General features: G+C 41.5%; 1 protein-coding gene across 3 annotated transcripts; it reads right to left on the minus strand.

Annotated features, from left to right (window-relative positions):
* Positions 1 to 1,088: 1,088 nt before the first annotated feature.
* cdip1 (cell death-inducing p53 target 1) lies at positions 1,089 to 18,405 on the minus strand. Of its 3 annotated transcripts, none has more exons than XM_083648804.1 (5): positions 18,325 to 18,405; positions 8,089 to 8,241; positions 5,863 to 6,015; positions 3,364 to 3,640; positions 1,089 to 1,221 (listed from the first exon to the last, which is right to left on the minus strand). In XM_083648804.1, the coding sequence occupies exons 2-5, from the start codon at positions 8,171 to 8,173 to the stop codon at positions 1,110 to 1,112; spliced, it is 627 nt and encodes a 208-aa protein (XP_083504930.1). In that variant the 5' UTR covers positions 8,174 to 8,241; positions 18,325 to 18,405; the 3' UTR covers positions 1,089 to 1,109. The 3 variants fall into 3 exon arrangements, with proteins under 3 accessions (XP_083504930.1, XP_083504928.1, XP_083504929.1); XM_083648802.1 differs by having other exon boundaries at positions 5,863 to 6,018; XM_083648803.1 differs by lacking the exon at positions 18,325 to 18,405 and adding an exon at positions 10,641 to 10,682 and having other exon boundaries at positions 5,863 to 6,018.
* Between the last annotated feature and the right edge of the window lie 2,512 nt (positions 18,406 to 20,917).

Consider the following 20,917-nt stretch of genomic DNA (forward strand, 5'->3'; position numbering starts at 1 on the left):
AGCACATTTACTGCCAGCATTGCTTTCATTCCACTCCATTCTGAACAAATACACGTAAAGTGGGTTTAGCTCTGGGCTGATGAATCAATTGACAAAACAGGCTCTGTAAACCCAAAATTATATACTATTTTTACTACTTGTGACTTGATAAACCATTGGATTTTTCTTAACCGAGGACTCCCAGACAAAAGGGATTATGTTGTGGCAATGTTGTTTTCATAAATGCATTAAAGTTTACATTGGGAAATCTGAAGTTCAACTCAAAGTGCAAATGTTTGCTTTATTATCAAAACTAACTACAGTATGATGAACAAAGGGCATTGATGTGTAACAGCTTGACCTGAATTCACTGAACATTTCCACTAGTGACTATAGCCCAGAAGATTCATTAACATAGTGAGTAACAGTTCAATCTTGGTAATTTCCAAGCAAGCAAATAAATTTATAGAGACAAAAATAAAAGTTTAGTAAATTTACTCACATTCAAAGAGGGCCTTAGGAAAAACTAGGTGAATTAAAACATACATAATGATCAGACATGGACGAAGATGTTTATAATTCTCATTAACATGTTAAAATAACATACAATATTTAAAATAAATAGAACTAAAACAATGCCCCAGCGAAAATTAAATTGACTTCAATAACTTGCTTCTGAGCAAGATTCACAGATGATTTCATCTAAAATAAAGTGACAATTTTCACAGCTTCCCCTAAGTGAGGCTGATATATATATATATATATATATATATAAAAAATCCAATGCCTTTTCCTCCACCAATTGCTGCTTCTTCCTTCATTCATATCATGTATCTGTCTGCCACTTACTTATCCATCTCTGTGGATGTTTTGGTGCCCTTGATCTCCTGTAGTCCAGTGTGAGATTTGTACATTTGAATGACATGTTTCCACATAAATGCAGAATACTGAAAGATAAATTATATACAGTAAATCCTCGGTGAACTAATGATAAAACCGCATCTCCTAAAGAGGGCTACACAACACTTAGCAAAAATGGGGGGAAAACCTGTCACTACCAGCAGGAGGAGCTGTGAATTTATGTGTGTGCATATACTGTACATGTCTCTGTGGAGCAGAGCTGTCGGTGGTTAGCAGATACGCTTGTATGTGTAGATGTAGCCCTTACAGTAAGGGCAGGTGTGTGTCACATCTTTGAGGTCATCGATCAGACAGGGAATCAAGCAGCAGCCAAGATCGCACCTGGAATTGAAGAACAGACAGATGACACATTAATGTTACAAATTTCTAAACCCTGTGAATGAATGTGACACAATAATCAATAGAACGTATTTCAATAACAACATATAAAGATATCTGCTAAATTATGCAAAATAGCATGTTAAATAATCATATTGATGTCCATTGCATTGAAATAACTGCATGGTTATATATAAAGTTTGATTGAACTCTGTCATTTTTAAATAGGATTTACGAATTTGTTGTGAGATACCGGCAATTTTGTGAGAGATTTACTTTTATTTAAGTATTTGCTTTTCTCACTACTTGTAGAGGACATCATTTTGTATCACGATCAAGCCAATAATATCTCATCACAATATATTCTATTGAAACTTCTATTTATATTGAACTATTTATCAGCCCTACTGAAGAGATGTTCTTAAATCAGAAATTTAAAGATCAAAACATATTAGAAACAAAAGAAAAAAGGGAAAATAAATATATAATAATTTAAAAAATTAGATGTAAACACGCCTTTCATGAAACCCAAGGACACTGTACAGACAGACAAACGGAAATAAATAAAAGTGGCAATGAATGCCAGGGATGAAAGAAAGAGAGAGGCCATAGGCCTTGGTGAACAGGTGGGTTTTCCAGGTTGTCTTTGAAAGTGGCCAGAGAAGGGGCGTTGCAGATCTCAGCCGGGAGAGTTCCATAGGGTGGGGGCTGCCACACTAAAAGCTTGCAGGAGAGTGTGGGGGACGGAAAGCAGACCCCTGTCAGATTACCGCAGGTTCCGGGAGGGGGTGTAGGAGGTCACATAGATACTGGTGGGTGAGAACCATGGCAGCTAAACCCAACTGAATATACCCTACTACAGTAAATGTTCTGCCTCCTCTGTGTGGTCCAACCCTATTAAGCCTAGTCAAGTCCTATTGGCTGTCATCATAATCCTTTCTTTCTTGATTGTAGCAGTGTCATTATTAAGATAATATATTCTTAACCTTCTGTTATCCTTTAAAGTTCATTCAATGTCAATATCCATTCACTTCCATGTAATGCGGAACAGAAATAAATGGGTATTAATTACTTTCTGCAAAGTCCTAAAACATGACTGGTCAAATGTTTTCTATATTTCTTTTCCATATTACTGCCACTGTATCCCTTAATTCAGATTAATCAAATGTAAGTTGTGTATACTAAATTCTGTGGTGACTTGGGAGTGGAGGATGCCTTAGTCATGATAAATACAACTTCAACTCCACTACTTGAAAACAATCCTGAAGCAAATTATGTTACCCTGACACAGAACATCTGAAAATAAATGAATCGAAAGTGTATAATACAGGAAGTTTAAAACTTCAAGGACAGGCAGAAACCCATCCTTGGAAACTTGACTCTCCCCTCTCTGTACAACTCGCTCCCTAACTGATGTTTCCACCCAAGCCTCTCTTGACAGCCAGAAAAACCCTGTATGTTGTTACAGAGCCACTGTCGTTGATGGAAGGCTTTAAACTGCTGTTCCTGTTGTTTTGACCATACATGCAGCATATGTACACGTACATAATCCACAATATACACTTTCACATGCATACCTATAAGCAGGCATGTAAGCAACAAGCATAATAAATATATACTCCTACTGTATATACTCCTTTGGATGAGACATTAAACCATGGTCCTGACTCTCTGTGGTCATTAAAGATCCCATCAGCACTCTGTAACAGCGATGTCATGGCTAAATTCCCACACAGGCCTTCCTTCCATCATGGCCACCTAATCATCCCTTGTTATCTAATTGGCACATTCAGTCCTCAACTCTCCACCGTGATAGCTGATGTGTGGTGAGCGATCTTTCACAAACCGGCTGCTGTGCATCACCTAGGTGGTTGCTACGCTTCGGAGGTGGATGAGTTTAGTCTATCCCTGTGATATGTGAAGTGCTTTGAGTACTTCAAAAAGCGCTATATAAATGCAATCAATTATTATTATTATCATCAATTACTCTTACTTATGTATGGACATTACCATAACGATACACTTAGGATGTCTATAAATGAGGAGCTGGGAGTGAAGCAAACGATAAAAAATCAACATCAATGATTTCAGCAGGCACTGAAGCAGCATGTTACAGTACACATGCTCTGCTCGTCACTTGCTCACCCCACAAAGAAGCAGAAGAGGCAGAAGAGGGTGTTCATGAGGCCGACGTCGTGGGAGATGCGGGTGATGATTGCCTGCTGGCAGTGCGGACACACGGTCTGCACCGGTGTGGACTGGAACATCTCCCCCTGCAGTACGGTTACGGTGGTGGATGTTCCTGGGGGAGCCAAGACGGTAGCTGTGTGGCCTCCCACATGGGTGAAGTGAGGGGGAGCGGGGCCCATCTGTCCTGGCATGGGGTGAGGAAAGTGACCGGGTGGCGGTGGATAGAAGCCGCCTGCAGAGAAACAAACAACTTAATTGAGGTGCTATATTAATATACATATCTAGGGACAGGTGTGGTTGACTGTAGTTTACGATAACTATACAGGGTTTTTCCTGGCTCCGAATGGGCCTTTGGGGGGTGACTACGCCAGTAAGCTTGATCGCTTACAGTCATGCATAGCCTACATTTGACTTTTGGGTTAGTGTCATGGTTATCCTGAATACAAATATCTCAGTCATTGTCAAAAATTATGCAGCAATGCGTTTTCACAGCAGTTATATATCAGTCATTGTCAGAACTTATGGAGCGACATGTTTTTACACTACAGCACCCCAAGTTTTAGAAAGGAAGCTATTTGAAGGTACAAATGTGAGACTTTAACTTTGAAATTCTCTAAAAGGATAGTGTTAATATGCTTCATTCTGAGTTAAGGCCTGTGGGGGGTGGTTAAAACAATCTTTGGGGGGCCAAAAATCCCTCTATGCAGGAAAACCCCTGAGATAACTATAACTATAAATCATTAAAAGTACCGTAAATTCCGGACTATAAGCCGCGGCTTTTTTCCCGTTTTTTGGCCCCTGCGGCTTATATAACGGTGCGGCTTATCTATGGATTTTTTCAGAAAAATAAAATAAAAATACAAATAAAATCTCTCTTTTTTAGCACTCTTTCTAACTATAAATCCACTTCTGTTTTAATTTCCTCTCTTGCCCTCTTTTCACCACACCGCGGACACTGTGTGCACTGTAAAAATAAACAACGGTGGTGTTGTGTTATGTTGTTTTGTTGAAATGTTACGGTAATACGGTAAATGGGAGCTTCCTCAAACAGCCATCTCTTTCCCGACAATCCCCTCTGTGCGTGACCACTTACATATGGTAATTACGGTAAGCAAACGGCCACTCGGCCAACAACTCCCTCCCCCGACTACCAGGAGAAAATCACAAACTTCGGCGAATTCACACAAAGGAAGATCAAGGAATATTCACAACAAGACGAGCAGTAGAAGCAACACTCTCACTTACCATGGGGAAGGTACGCAGAAATTCACACGACGCAGCTTTCAAGTTGAAAGCAGTCAATCTCGCATTAAAAGAGGGAAACAGAGCAGCCGCGCGTAACCTGGGCATCGATGAGTCAATGGTGAGGCGTTGGACGGTGCAGCAGGAGGAACTGTCTCAGTGCAAGAAGACCAAAAAGTCCTTCAGAGGTCATAAAAGCAGATGGCCCGAACTTGAAGATTCCCTTGAAGATTGGGTGTTGACCCAGAGAGCAGACGGCCGAGGCGTTTCCACGGTGCAGATCCGACTGAAGGCCAAAACAGTCGCCACCGAAATGAAAATTGAACATTTCATAGGTGGCCCATCTTGGTGCTTCCGATTCATGAGACGAAAGGGACTGTCCGTCCGGGCGAGAACTACTGAACAACTCCCTCCCGACTACCAGGAGAAAATCACAAACTTCGGCGAATTCACACAAAGGAAGATCACGGAATATTATAGGAGTGTGAAAACATCCACAATCACCAACGGGTTCCAAAACGCTGGACTGCTGCGGGATGAAGAGGATGACGCCGCCACAGCTGGCGCTGAGGGCCGTCAGAGGCTTCAGAGGCTGTTCGATGCCGACAGTGACGAAGAGGAGTTCGTTGGTTTTGAGTGACAATGAAGGAGAGAGGAGAGTGGTTGACGAAGCCACCCTGAACCTGTTCGTTTCCGACACTGAAGATGAGGACTTTGGTGGTTTCAGTACGCAGGAAGAAGAGGAAGACGAGGATTAGTGACTTGACTTCTCTGGTTACAGCCGTTTGCTGCACATATAGCCTATTGTTGTGTGATTTTGTCTGGGGATTAGTGACCTGACTTTTGTTTTGTTTTGTTGAAATGTTAATAAATGGGAGCTTCCCCAAACAGCCATCTCTTTCCCGACATTCCTCTCTGTGCACGAACCCTTTCATATGGTAATTAAACATCAAAACACCCGCGGCTTATAGACCGGTGCGGCTTATATAAGAAAAAAATAGTCAATTTTGGTCCTGCGGCTTATATACCGGTGCGCCTTATAGTCCGGAATTTACGGTAAATAGAATGGCTCTCACACTACAGCTATAACTATAAAACACCCAAAACAATATATTTTGGGGGGGGGGTTTATTGCTAGGGCAGCCCACCTTGACTATAAAGTTATTGGATATCAATTGTGTACAAAAGGCATTTTCAGAAAGGCTCCAGTACCTGGTGGCATTGGCATTGGCATTGGCATGGGCATGGGCCCTTCTCCAGGGACATGAGGGGGTAGGAAGCCCGGCTGTGAGGCCTCGTAGGGTGGAGGACCATAGTCTGGAGGCAGAGGCTGTCCCTGTGGAGGACCTGTTCTTATAGGAGCTGCTTCTGAAGGAGAACACACACACACACACACACACACACACACACACACACACACACACACACACACACACACACACACACACACACACACACACACACACAATAAAAAAAAAACATGTCAATGGATCCAATTCCACAGAGGTTTGAGTCTCGGTAAACAAATTGATATCTTTCATGTCATGAATTGCAATAGTGTAGCTTAAATGCAATTATAGCAGTATGCAAGTGTAGCTTTAACACATACATGCATGCATGCACACACCGAGACAACGCCTGTGAATCAATGTGTCTGCTTATTTGCATAACTCTAGTCGTGTTTCCATTACCCTCAGAAATGCGCAAAATCTAAATATCGCAATAGAAATTGGGTAATGGAAACACGTAAATTTCGAAAAACCTCCCAAATATCGCAAAACGTTTTTGCGCTCTCATGAGGTGGTTTTTCAGACGTGTCGATATAGCAGTTTATCGCAAAAGTGTAATGGAAACAGTTTTTTCGCATTAGCACGTCATGTGACCCATTCTGCTTTGGAAAAGCAGCGAAAAATGAGGAAGAAACGGTTCGATAAGCCGTGGCAAAACCTCCGCAGCAATGGAAAACTTTGAAGCAACGCTAGCAGAAAGACGAGTGTTATGCAAATATATAAAATAGATAATGTTTAATGGCAGAAATCGGTCCATGGTGACAGGCTGCCTGTGTGCGCGCATTTGGCACAGCGCGAGATATAAGGGGTTGAAAAGCAAGCACACACCGGTGCGGTGCGTGCTCCTGACTGAAGTGAATACAGTGACTGTGAGTAATACATTACACACGTTTCAGGTGCAGTGTTATAATTATAATAGCTACACAACATTGTGATTATTGACCAAATCAGCCTTTTCCCCCCTCCATCTCTAAATCGGACCAGTTGTAGGCTATTAGGCTATTAGGCTTTTTTCCTCTGCCTGTCGCGCTCACTGCATTCACCGCAGCCAGCAACATTTTGCGACTCATTTTATTTTGAATTGATAATCAGGCTCGTTTATATGCGTTGTAACTTCATGTTGTGATTTGCATTGACCATTGGTTGGATTTGAGCATGCAGGGGACGGCATATGGGGCAGATCCACTGTGGCAGGCAGCTGCTGGTAGGCTAATGGGAATTGCGTTCAGGTGTGCGCTCCGTCAGACCAAAACTCAACTTCAATGGAAACGCCTACAAGTCGCAATTGTACATTGTCGAAGTTGTAGAAATATCGCAATTATTTTGCGAAAAACTGTAATGGAAACACAGCTACAGACAAGGGGTGTTCTCTAGGTGGCATTTCTGCATTTTAAGCTGTTGGTATACACATGGATGATGTGCTTTCCGATGCTTTTAAGCTGCTCTATAGCAAGAACAGTGTTACATCTGTGTCACCAGAGCCATTCCCTATGACCCTGTATGGATGGATCAGCTACTAGTTCTGTATCATCATCATACTACAACTCCCAACGATTTATTGACTACTTTGAAAGTTTAGACATCAATTCATAATGTGAAACAAGGGATGTCAATTTTAAGCACGTTCCTGAATCAATCCTCGGTAATGTTAACGATCAATCAATCAATCAATCAATCAATTAATGTGTTTTTTCTTTATTTCCATAGCAGCAATGCATATTCCCACAGCATTGCATAGCCATTTACTGACTGCTAGAACGTAATATGAGACTACATTGTTTGATAGTCGATCCGAGGCAATTTCGTTTGAGAAAATCCTTAACAACCAATTCATCGCTCTTTGATTAATTGTTGACATCCCTATGTGAATCCAAAGTCTATCTACCAAATTATTTTCAAGTCTCCAAGGTGACGCTTCCCCCAAGCCTTACCAACTAATTATTCAAATGAGGTGTTCAGAGGCATGTGCCAGGGCTTGAGGATATTGAATCTTTGGAACCATTACCATATTTCATAGTTATGAAACAAATAACAGATTTCAACAATCTAAACTAAAAAAATGAACATTATTATTCATCACAACAGTGGTTCTAAATGAGCTTTTAAATTAACATGTTTAGTTAGAGATGCTTCGACAAACTTGTATTACCAGGTTGTCCAGTCTTCTCCTCGATGAGCGGGGCACTGGGGCCTTCAGGGCCTCCAGGGTAAGGAGGAGGAGGGTCGCTGGACATACTGGCCGGATCTCTGGACAGGGATAAGGGGTTGGAGATGGAGCTCCACTCACAACTCTCCTTGGACTCTGAGAGGAAAGCACATACAGTGAAAGTCAGTCGTGGTTCATCATTACCCTCACACACGGCTGCTTCTCCCAAGTCACAAAGTGTTCCAACATCGAATGACTCAGACTTGGACTCAAGCATTCAGAGTCAAAAGTTGGTAATGAGGACTCGGACTTGTTAATTGATATTTTATAGACCTTTTTTTTTGTAATAGGCCATAATAATTTGGCATAAGCTATTAATACTGTGACATTATTCAATTTTATGCAAGGGCAGACACGTGTGTTCCACCTATATGTGGATTCACGCTGATGTTCTGTAACTCCGGACTCAGACTCAGGTAATGGAGACTGGAGAGTCGAATCAGACTCTTCTTTGCTGACTTGGAGTCTTGGACTCTGACTCAAAGACTGGGGACTTGAGAATCAAGACTTGGACTTGTGATATAGTTACTTGACTGCAACACTGGTGTGTGGTGTGTATGTTATCAAGGAGGTTTAATAAGAACTGTGTGCAGTGCTACACAAAATGCGTGTCAGATTCATTTTCATTGCCGCTCATCGTAACTTTAGCATTTATCTTTTTCGACTTTCATCCTACAATTAATTTACATCCTCCCCGACCCTAGTTTTATCTGCCCCGGGCTGCTTTAAAGCAGCAGCTATGGGTGAACTTTCACTTAGGTTAGAGTTAGTGTTTATTGTAGCGGTGCCTGTGGACAAAAGCAGTACTGTTCACCTGGAACGAAAATGCCTTTTCCGAACAACAAGGCACCTCGTGCTGGCTGCACAAGCCTGTCTGAGCCGTGCCAGGCCTGTCTGAGCCGTGCCAGGCCAGGCAGGGCTTCTCTGAATCAGCGAGCCTCCCCTGCTGTTTTATTTAATGCATAAGGCTGACGTCACTGCTTCATTCACAGGCCGGAACAAAAATTACAATCAGTATATATGGACGTTTGTTTGTTTGTTTGTTTATTTATTTAAGAAAAGGGACAATGCACATTAATTAACATGAGCACGTGAGTCCATCATGTAAATGTGCCAGATTTAACCATACAGGCTAATTTTCATCTGCAGTCCCTGGCAGGTTGATGTTATATGTGAAACATTAACAAACACATGCAATAGTACAGAAGACATAAGTAGACAAAAGCATATAAAAGGCATACAATTTTGAGGCCTCAGTAGTCAGATTGTTCCTGATATATTTGAAATTTGCCAGGTTGAATTTGATTCGGTTGGCAACTTTTTTAACTTGTTTTTTAAATGTTAGCTGGGAGTCTATTATTATGCCTAGGTATTTAAATTCTTGCACGACTGCAAGACTGCTCCCTGCTACCAACACATCTGGGTCTGGATCTCTGTTTGCAGACTTGGAAAAAAACATACATACAGTTTTGCTTACATTGAGGTGTAGACATGACTCAGTTAACCAGTTTGATATATTGACCATTGCAGCTGACAGATCTGCTGCAGCTTGTGCCTTATTTTTTGCATGTAGATACAGTATATGATCGTATCGTCAGCATACATCTGACAGGTTACATTAGGTGGACAAACATCAGGGAGGTCATTTACATATAACATAAATAATAATGGACCAAATATTGGTCCGTCACGTTACACGTGACGGACGCGCATTTGGAATAACAATATAGAGATCGCCAATCTCCTCGCCGATGGTCTCATTTGCCGATGCAAGTAAGATGTGAGGCATCAGTATTACATTTAGACTGTTTCATAACAGGTGAAAGTTCCTTGTAGCTGTTTTGAGCTAGAGCCCTGAGCTAGAGCTGTTCACATCAGCTGGTCACTATCTACTATCTACTATTATCCAATAGCACAGCGACACATCCTCACGCTCCTTCATTGTTAGCCAATCATCTTGCTGCTGTCTTTTTTAAATGTCTCTCTGCTTTAGCCTGCTGCTGTCATCATCGCGCACCCCTCCACCTCCCCGTCAACGCCCAGCCTTCACAGATTCATCAGCTTCATCAGTCTCAGGAGAGTCATTAGCCCAGGCTATCATTAGCCTGCACCACCACCAGTGCCTGGACTCCACAGGGGGTTTATCTGGCTACTGCTCAGGGCTGGTGCCCCTCAATCACAATAGCTCCCTGTAGTAGAGTCTAAAGACCAAAGACTTTCATGTAGGGCTGTACAATTAATGGAATATTAATCATAATCAAGATTTTGGCTTCTCACAATCATGATGAAAACAAGAAAATCGGAAATCGAGATTCCGTTTAGCTCTCGTTTTGTCTCCGACTTGTGTTGTAAATCCAGCAGCGCACTCCCTCGCAGTGGTACGCTCTGCCCCCGCTCCAAAGCTCAAACACGCTGTGCGTGTAGTGTACTTTGAGCTTGGGTCAAAAACAGAGAAAGTGGTGGGGCAAAGTGCAAACAAACCAACTTTACCTCACTTTATTAAACTGACTTGCTTCTCTGTGTCTCTTCTCTCTCGCAGCACTCTATGCAAACTACATCCTGTTGCATTAGTCGTTTTGACTCCGCCCTTGACTTCCTCTTGGCATTTCCCCTCAGGGGAATGCTCGCTGCTGCCATCTTAAGTACCATTCCATTACTCTTATAATTCAAGTGAACCTTCTGAGATCGACTCTTCAAGGGCTGAGGGAGCGAGTTAACTGGGAATTATAAAACGAATAGTTCCGGTCCTTGATTATGATTGGCAGCTATTAGGTGTGATGTTTCATAGTTAAAGAGAAATTAATTTTCACAATATAATTTTCTTTTAATTAATTAGCTACTGCTTAAAAGGCCCTGTTCACATTTTATTTCTCTGTGATATTCTACATTGAGAAACTGGTGCATTACAACTTCCTGTCACCAGCTCTGTCCTTCACTAAATTACTTGACAATAGAGCTGCAACGATTAATCGGTTAATCGATTAGTGGATCGACAGAAAATTAATCGACAACTATTTTGATAATCGATTAATCGTTTTGAGTACAATTTTAAGAGAAAAGGTCTAAATTCTCTGATCCCAGCTTCTTAAATGTGAATATTTTCTGGTTTCTTTACTCCTGTATGACAGTAAACTGATATTATCTTTGAGTTGTGGACAAAACAAGACACTTGAGGGCGTCATCTTGGACTTTGGAAAACACTGATCGTCATTTGCTACCATTTTATAGACCAAACAACTAATCGATTAATCGAGAAAATAATCGACAGATTAATCGATTATGAAAATAATCTTTAGTTGCAGCCCTACTTGACAACCACAGACCATCTGAGAAATACTGTATGGACAGTCACCATGACGTCATCCACTGGTTTTTGGACTTCCACTTTGAAGCCTAGTGTGGCCGTCGCCATCTTGGGGTTCTTGCACAGGTTTCGCAAGACAGCACAAGACCAGGGCTTTCCCAGAGCCGCAGCTCCACCACGATATTGGTTGATTTGGTGATCGGCATTGAACCAGGCTGTAAACATGTCCATCCTGGTGTTGTAAAGATGGGGATTTTATTTGGGGGGAGGGTTGACAGTCAGTCAGTGTTATTGTAAGTCGCTTTGGATAAAAGCGTCTGCCAAATGACGTAATGTAATGTAATGACAGCAGCACGCAGGTATAAAGGTGTCATCATTGGCTTTAGAACTAGCCAACCTCATCATCTTCCTGCCACTTATGGCCAGTGGGTGAAAGCATTAGTGACTGACCATAAACTACGACATCTTGAAAGGTCACACATTTAATTTTTAGTTCTGACTGTGATAATTAGCATTAACCTCTTGTTTTTAGCAATCACTAACAATGTTATTGATCATCAATATGGAGGGAAATTGACTGTCTCCATAAAATAAAATGTAAGCCATTCATTCAATTTAGTAAGAGTAAAAATAGAAATTGCCTGTTTAGACTTGGAATTGATTCAAGAGATTTGTTGGCTGTCAGTGTCCCCTGCCGAGAGACTCACACTGCCATTGCTAAACGACATCCACAACACTTGATACTGTGTGTGAAATCAAAACGTCAGAAGTATAATTAGTAAAATAGGCTGTGTTCAAATATATGGGGCACGCTGGACACCAGCTTGGTGCCAGTTGATCCTTGATACCTGTACAATAAAACACAATTCCATGTGTCCATCCATGTATGGCAACTAAAAACTTGCAACTTTGTAGTGTGAGCTCACTTCTAAACGTGGGACTGCTCAAATCATCAAATCAATCAATTGTCTTTGCTGTGGTACTGTGATACAGTAATATTTTGATCTTGTCACAACACAACACTAGCATCAGAAAGTTTAGGATATCCCGAAAACCTCTGTAAAGGCAAATGTGTAAAAATAAATAAAAATAAAATAAACCCCCCTCCCACCAACAAATGATATTTGCAAAAAATGTGTGCATGCACAAACAAAGAACGTTAACCAAAAGTCTAACAACCTGTAACAGCAAAAGTTTACAAGTCAGTTAATCTGGCTGATCTGCATAATACATTGTAGCCTAAATGGTAAACATCAAAACAGACAAAGTCATAATTCATGGGCAAAGCCTACAATAATTTATCGGGGTTAAATTGTTAAATGACTGCTATCTGGAGTGCACTACCCAAATTAGCCCCATATGTTCCCCAGTTCTCTGTTCCTCTGTGACCCACTCTGAATCAGGGTCACACAGCGTTCTATAAGGAAATTGGGGGGGTAGAGCGTTTTAAATTCTCTCCTACCCGTCTCCGATGTCCGATCTCAGATCCAAAGATATAATAATCTCCCTACGGAAGCCAGTAATATAGGCGGGGCTGTTAAAGGAGAATTTCGTTTTTTTTTTAACCTGCAGCCCTCTCCTCACATTAATTATGATCTGACGACTCACCCAGTGCTCTCCGCAGCGTTTTTGTCCGTCCTATGCGTTGTTTTGAGATCAATAGCGTCCAAGCCAGTCCTAGAATGGAGCTCCGTGGGGGCCAAGTGGCAGCATGCCAAGTGACTGCATTTCTCCCCCGGGCTCTTTTCACACAACTCTCGTCAGGAAAGTCTTGCGGGACTTTCCTGACGAGAGTTGTGTCTCACTGACCCGACAGGCAAAAATGGGATGCCTGTAACTAGTGAAAAGAGCCCGGGGGAGAAATGCAGTCTGATCGTTCCTTAGGGAACAGTTTATGACGATATGCGTCGAAAACGGGAATAAAACTGTCTATTTAAATGGAGGAAAAGCATGCTGCCACTTGGCCCCCACGGAGCTCCATTCTAGGACTGGCTTGGACGCTATTGATCTCAAAACAACGCATAGGACAGACAAAAACACTGCGGAGAGCACTGGGTGAGTCGTCAGATCATAATTAATGTGAGGAGAGGGCTGCAGGTAAAAAAAAAACGAAATTCTCCTTTAAAATGATTATTGAAAATTTGAAACAACCGTTTAAAAGCCGTCTTGTGCCAAATTTACAGCAGGGTCAGGTGTGGTTGATCTTATGGTGCACCGCTTGCATGCGGTGAGCAAACAACATTGCAGACACATGGATATGCGGCACAGTAATCAAATCCAGCACACCTGGGAAGCAAATAGGGATGCACGATATATCGGCAATCATATCAGTATCGGCAGATGTTAGTCATTTTTAACATAACGGCATCGGTCCGATGTTGCTATGTTAATATCGGTTATCGGTATGAGCCAAAATTTTCACATTGAGAGGAAAATCTATGGGCTTTTCCAAATGTTTTGGAAATAAAGAGATTCATTCGTTTTTCAAATTCAGTGTTTACATGTGTTTTTCAGTATGTACAAAATTGTATTATTATAAAAAGTTTGTTTTTTATAGAGATCATATCGACATCGGTAAATATCGGTTATCGACCGTAACAGCAATGTTAACCCTTGTACCCCGCTAGTCCATCTGATGGACTTTTCCTGCATTCGCGTATGGGCCGTTTCGACAGTTTTTGAGTAAATGGTCTTACACTAAGGCTAGGTATTTTTTTTGGGGTATTTGACAAAAATCAATCATAGTTATCATTTTTATACGCTCCTAAGACCTATTTTCAAAAATACTCCTCAATTTACTACTGGTCCATCTGATGGACCCATTGACTTCCATTGAAACCACTCTATTGGTACTCCCAGCAAATTTTCACAAAATTAATTTATTTCATTTATTTCAGCGGGCATCCTGGACCAAATACCTTGAACTTTGACCTTAATATCTAACCTTGGAGTTGGTAGAAATTTTGGGGGAGTTACATGGTCTCAAAGTCCATTGCATAGTTGTCCCATTGATTTCAATGTTAATTTTTAGAGATGGGCCGATACCGATACTGGTATCGGTACTCGGTGCCGATACCGTACTCAAGTACTCGTATCGGTATCGGGAGAACGTCCCGATACTCTGGCCCGAGTACTGTGTAATTTACAATTAATACAAAAACTCAGAGAGTTACAGAGAGAGTTACAGAGAGTGACTACTAAGCATTTATTTGACTGTTTACTATTATTTAACATACTGTTGTACTCAATTCTGTTTTGGGTTTTGGCTGTGCTGGTGTGTGCTGCTTAAAGAAGGTAAAGAAACTGTAAACAAATAAACAGTATCTTAAGAATCAGCAGTGTTATTATTTTCATTGTGGTAATTGAACATTACAGTATCATTAAAAGTACAAGGCATGACAATGAAACGAAATTCGGGGAAAAAAGGGGGTAAAATAAGTGGTTACTCAACAAAAACAAAAAGTACTTGTATCGGTACTCGGTATCGGCGAGTACCCAAAATTAAGTACTCGTACTCGTACTCGGTCTGAAAAAAATGGTATCGGCCCATCTCTATTAATTTTGCACAAAAAGAACTTTTTTTTTTGACTTCCAGCAAATTTTTCAAAAAATCATTATTTCCTTGATGTTACACATCTCACCTTGACTCAAGGGGTTAAAATTGTAGTTTCTACTGTGTTTGCCTATTTCCCCATATTCCCCCAGTTTTGGCATTAGAGCTGCAACTATCGATTCTTTTAGTAATCGAGTATTCTACCGAATAATCCATCGATTAATCGAGTAATCGGATAAGAACCCTTTTTTGTGTTTTCAAAGGCTTATCGTAAATATACACCAAAAAATAAGATAAATCTCTTCAAATAAACAACTACATTAGTTTCTTTCTTAGAAAAAACAACATTTTGATTTTTAAATTGCATAGAACTGGCAGTGGCACCATTCATCTTTTCAACCTGACGTTTGAGTTCTTCCAGTGTACAGCAACTGTTAAATAATATGAATGAATGGCTTACTAGCTAGTTTACATCCTTCATTTACCTTACAGCTGCATGACACACACACTCTTTCTCTCTCACACACACATACTCACTCTCTCTTTCTCTCTCACACACCAACAGGCTAGTGTGATCACACACACACACACACACACACACACACACACACACACACACACACACACACACACACACACACACAAAACGCTGTTAAATTAGCCGCTAACGTTAATGTTAGGTTGAGCTTTGTATTTCTCACAGAAAACGGTCCAAACTTCTCAGAGAGAGCGGTCGGTATTCACTAAAGCCTTCATATCTCAGGCTCTGTAGTACATAGAAACATAAAAATAAAAAGCATTTGAGAGCTTAACCCTTTGGCTTTTCGTATTATATTTGCTCTAATGTTCATTAAAAAAAATCTTAAAAATCTTTAACCCCAAAAAATAAAAAGATTCTAATGCATTTTAAGACATGTTAATAAAGATTACGGCAAATGTAACCCTTCCAAATAAAAAGCCACGGGTTTAAGCTGTCAAATGCTTTTTATTTCATGTTGATAGCTACTATACAGGCTGAGGAAATACGTTATGTTGAACCCTTGACAATTACTGCAGCAACGTTAACGTTAACGTTAACGTTAGCGATCTCTGTTTTGCAGTCGTTGTGAAGACAGTGAAAAGCCCCGTTATCTAACAACTACAACTGCAGTGAAACAACTTATCCAGCTAACGCTAGCTAATTAAATAACGTTATCTGATGTTGTAGTCGATGCCTCTCTCAACGTTACAGCTCAAGGCGGTGGAGGTGCTGCTAACATTAGCTGCGGTGCGCTGCCTGCTTCATTCACCCTCAGCCTATCTAGTAATACGTTACAGTCTTCAGCATTTAGCTACTGTAAATATATCTTGTGTTTGACCATGCTTCCTCAAGTTTGAGGTGTTTCCCTGGCCAGCTTTGCAATTCACATCACAAATGTTGCAACCAGTGTTGTCTGAGTCTATCTTGGGAAAGTGTAGCCACATTTTCGGCTGCTCCCGTTTGTTGACGTTTCAGGTAGAGTGACGGAATGACGTAACGCGCTCTCACGTGTTGCCTTAAGGTTCCGTCGGAATTTCTATTTTACCCACTCTCTTCTATTACTCAGATGCGTGTCGAGGCGAATCATTTTGGCCTCGATCAATTTAATTATTCGAGTTATTCGAGGTACTCGAGGAATCGTGACAGCTCTATTTGGCATAGCAATCAATTCCATACAGTTTACATGAAATGTAAAAAAAACTGATTCCTATGCCAAAAATATTAGAAAACTGAATTTGACAGTCCACACTACTGATTTGAAGCCTTTAGACCAGGATAGATGCTGGACTAAAGCTCGTTTGTGTTTTTTGGGGAAAATGGCTGGAAGTCCAAAACATGCGCTTTTTGGATTTTTGGCTCAAAATATGAAAAAATACTATTTTTACAAAAAATCACAAAAAATACAAAAACCCACTGATGATGTCACAATGTCTGTGACATCATCAGTAATGTCATCAGTGACATATTATTGACAAAAAATCATCTCATGACATCACTGATGATGTCATAGGCTAGTGATGTCATAGCTATTGTGACATCATGCCTGCGAATCTTTGATACTAGGCATCTTGCAGTGGTGACTTTTGTAAAACACCCCAACCTGCCCATAATATCAGACCCAAAGCCAGTTTGTCTTTATGGAAATAAAAAAAAAATCACTTTTTTTTTTTTTATGTACTTTTTTTTTTTTACTGTACTTACTGTACACTGGCATTTGAGGGGTTAAAATTCGAATAGGTATGAAATGTTGGTATGAGGTATTAGGGAAGAAGTTACCAATGAATTATAAACAGTCAAAATTTTTAAAATTTAAATTAATATTTATAAATTAGTACACGATACCCGTTAAGGTCCATCAGATGGACCAATAGTAATTTGAGGATTCCGCGGCAGTGGGGTACATTTAATCAAATGGAACCTCCAACTTTAAAATGTGCTAAAAAAAACACACACACGACTACTTTCAATTATTAGCCAGAAAGAGAGGACTCAAGAACAGGGATATCACATTTGGTCGTTAAATGGTTCTAACAATGTGATGGATTTCATTATGGGAATTGCTATTAATAGACGTATGAATAAATAATGCAACTTTGATCAGTCTTCTGTTCAGTCTCCTAAGGTTAGTTTACTTTCCCTTTTTCATTCCAGTACGGACAGGTGCCCCCTCCTGTCCTGTCCCAGCCCCTCTAATCGTGCTCGTACACCACCACACGGTGACATATTGGATACAGTAAAAACAAACAAGGTCGCAAACCAGTGCCAATCAGCGACCCAGTAAATGCTAACGTTAGAGCTGTTTTTATCTTAACCAGATAATCCAACCCATCCCAACACTAACGTTACTTTCACAGCTAACCTACCCATTAGCGTTAATAACTTAGCGTTACGTAACGTTAATGATGGCTAGCGTTGTTAAAGCTGTTAAAACTGGGGCGCTGACATTTCAACGTTAATCAGTAGCCTTAGCTAGCAGCTAGTTAGCTAACGTTTGACAGCTCAGCGATAATTTTACTAGCCGAGGACCGACCAACCGAGTGTCGTTGGATTATAGCTAGCAATTTAGACAACTTGACTAGCAATGCTGTATGTTTAGTGTTCAGCGAAAGTATGTTAATGTTTGCTAGCTACCGTTAGCTAGCTAGCGTCGCTACTCTCTAGGCACAAAAACAACACTGACGTTACCGTCACTCACACTTAATAACACTGTTACAGTTAGCGTTACAGCGTTATGCTATATAGTTTCAGAGCGTGCGTATAATATTAATAGTGTATTTGTTGCTGTATTTAACGTTAAATTACCTGGTTTTGTTGGAAAGGTATAGCCAACCCGTGGTCAGACTGAAAGTTGCTTGACGTTAGGTTAGCAGCTAGAGCTTCTCCTTTCCCCTAACAAAAATCAGTCAAGCCCATGGCCAAGCTAGGGGATTTTCACCTGACGTCATACTGATTACTTCGATCACGTGGTTACTTTCGATGGGTCAGCACCATGGTCAGCACCCCTATTTTTTATTGAAAGAAGAATGTACAACTGTACCTTTACATGGAAACACCAAATAATAGCTAGCCTACATAGAATTGGGGGTGTCTAGATAGCCTACTAGATTTCGATTTTGTTCATAAAAAGCAATGACTTTCAATAAGACAAATTGTGCATACATTGATATTAACATTATTTAATAACTAGTGCAGTGCCCGTTCCCCCCGCACACACACTCTGTCAGGTGGTCCCCCTAAGCGCAAGTTTGAAGTCGATCCGACGCGAAGGACAGACATACAGACAGTCCTGGAATAAGTCCAAATTGCATGAAATGCGGCGCCGCACTCCATCGGAGTCTGAGCAGCGCACTCCGCAAGTTTGAAGTCAATCAACAAATGTTTCTCGAGATAAACTACTTTTTATGTTGCCAGTAGGTGGCGCTATGTCAAATTGCAAGAAATTCAGCGCTGCACTACTTCGAGTTCCCAGGAGCACACTCCCCAAGTTTGAAGTCAATCGGATGAACGGTTCTCAAGAGAAACCACTTTTTGTGTTGCCAGTAGGTGGTGCTGTGCCGAATTGCACAAGATTCGGCACTGCTCTATGTCAGGTTCCCAGCAGCGCACTCCCCAAGTTTGAAGTCGATCAGATGAATGGCTATCGACATAAACCACTTTTTGTGTTGCCAGTAGGTGGCGCTATGCCAAATTGCATGGAATTCAGCTCCCTGCACTCCATTGTCCTAAGCGCACAACACGCGTGCGCGCACACACACACGCATGCACACGCGCGCGCGCGCGCATAGGCGGATTATGACATGATGGGCCCCTGGGCCTGGATGCATAAAGGACCCCCCTTACACCGCACATATGCACGATTAAGGCCAGAATAACATAACATACCTGCATCTCAACAGGATTTACAGCACAGCCACCTGGACACTCAAAGCCAACAGCACAATAACAAGAAATAATATTGATCTCTATCTCAATACAGGCTCCAAAATTAACTTTTTTGTCCACCAGCCAAATGGCTAGTCAATGTTAAAATTTTACCAGCCACTCAATAGAGTACCATTGTTTTTTTGTTGTTGTTTTTGCTGGTGAGTGAATCAAGTCAATTAAAGCCAAAAGCACAATAACCCTCCAATTGACCATAAACATATTGAACATTTTGTAAAAAATAAAGGGTTGGGGGCCTAAAGCTTAATTTATACTTATTATAAAGTGTCGCTCAGCACATGGTCGCAGACGAAAAAGAAAGTGTCGCTCATGGTGTTGTATTTATACTTCTGGGGCCAGTTGCACCAAGTGGTCTTACGACTGGTCTTAAGTTAGGTTGGTCGTAGCTTTACGACCTAACACCTACGCCGGTTGCACCGACAGGGCGTAAGCCTTTTTCTCACTAAGACTGGTCGTAAATATTACACCTGGTCAGGAGGAGGCGTAAGGTGCCTGTGCCTGTAGAGATCTCCGTGGTAGACTGGTAGTCTATCAGCGGAGATCTGCTGTGATTGAGTCCTCACCGTCCTCATCGTCGTAAAGTCGCCTTCGAAGCATGACGTTCGATTATAACGAACTAGTTGTGTGGCTTAGCCTTCCCAAATGTTGAGGGTCGTTTTATAGAATTTAATACATAGAATTGGGAACGTTACATTCAATTTCATTCAGACTGTCTGGCACTCAATCGCCGCCATTTTCCCCGGAGCGAGGGAGGGTGGGAAGCGGTGGGAAGAGGGAGGGTGTAGTGATGTACATACAGTAGTGGCTGATAGAGCGTAGTGGCACAGTGACACTCCAAGCAGGTCGCGAGGCACATTTTTGCAACATCATCCAATCAGGGGGCATTCCCCGGCAATTCACATGGACGCGCATTGCTACGACCGACGTAGTTAAGACCAGACGTAAGCCCTGTTGGTGCAACAGGCGTAAATCCACTCTAAAGACTGGTCTTAACTAAGACCGACGTAGGAGTTATGACCAGGCATACAGTAGTTAAGACCACTTGGTGCAACTGGCCCCAGAGGCCGTTCGCCTTGGGTCAACGGTCACGTGACACTCGAACGCTATAAGCAGACAGCCAAGAGAAGAGAGGGAATGGAATGCACAGTGAAACCACCTCGGAGGCAAGATGTAACGTACTTGGCTGCAGCCGCATATAAACAGCACACAACCACGCAACTCACCTCCTCTCTCTCTGGGAAATTGGTCACAATGTTCTTTATGATTTTCACGAAGTCATACAGCAAGGACAGCGTAGTCAGCGACACTAGACATTTCACCAGGTAGCAGACACTGCTTGCCGACACTTGAAAGTGTCGACTCAAGTCCTCATTTCTGTGGCGACGTTTCAAAAGTGTCGGCAGACAAAGCATAAATTGAGTTGAAGGGATTTTGGTCCCAGGCCCGGGCAAGA

This window comes from Poromitra crassiceps (genome assembly GCF_964638095.1).
Source record: "Poromitra crassiceps genome assembly, chromosome: 13".
In the NCBI taxonomy this organism is placed as follows: domain Eukaryota; kingdom Metazoa; phylum Chordata; class Actinopteri; order Beryciformes; family Melamphaidae; genus Poromitra; species Poromitra crassiceps.

Excerpts from the sequence above, each read along its gene's own strand:
- cdip1 (XM_083648802.1), bottom strand. The coding sequence starts at position 8,173 with ATGTCCAGCGACCCTCCTCCTCCTTACCCTGGAGGCCCTGAAGGCCCC. Across the intron at positions 6,019-8,088 it reads GGAGAAGACTGGACAACCTG|AAGCAGCTCCTATAAGAACA; the intron begins GTAATACAAGTT and ends GTTCTCCTTCAG. Across the intron at positions 3,641-5,862 it reads GCCAATGCCAATGCCACCAG|GCGGCTTCTATCCACCGCCA; the intron begins GTACTGGAGCCT and ends GTTTCTCTGCAG.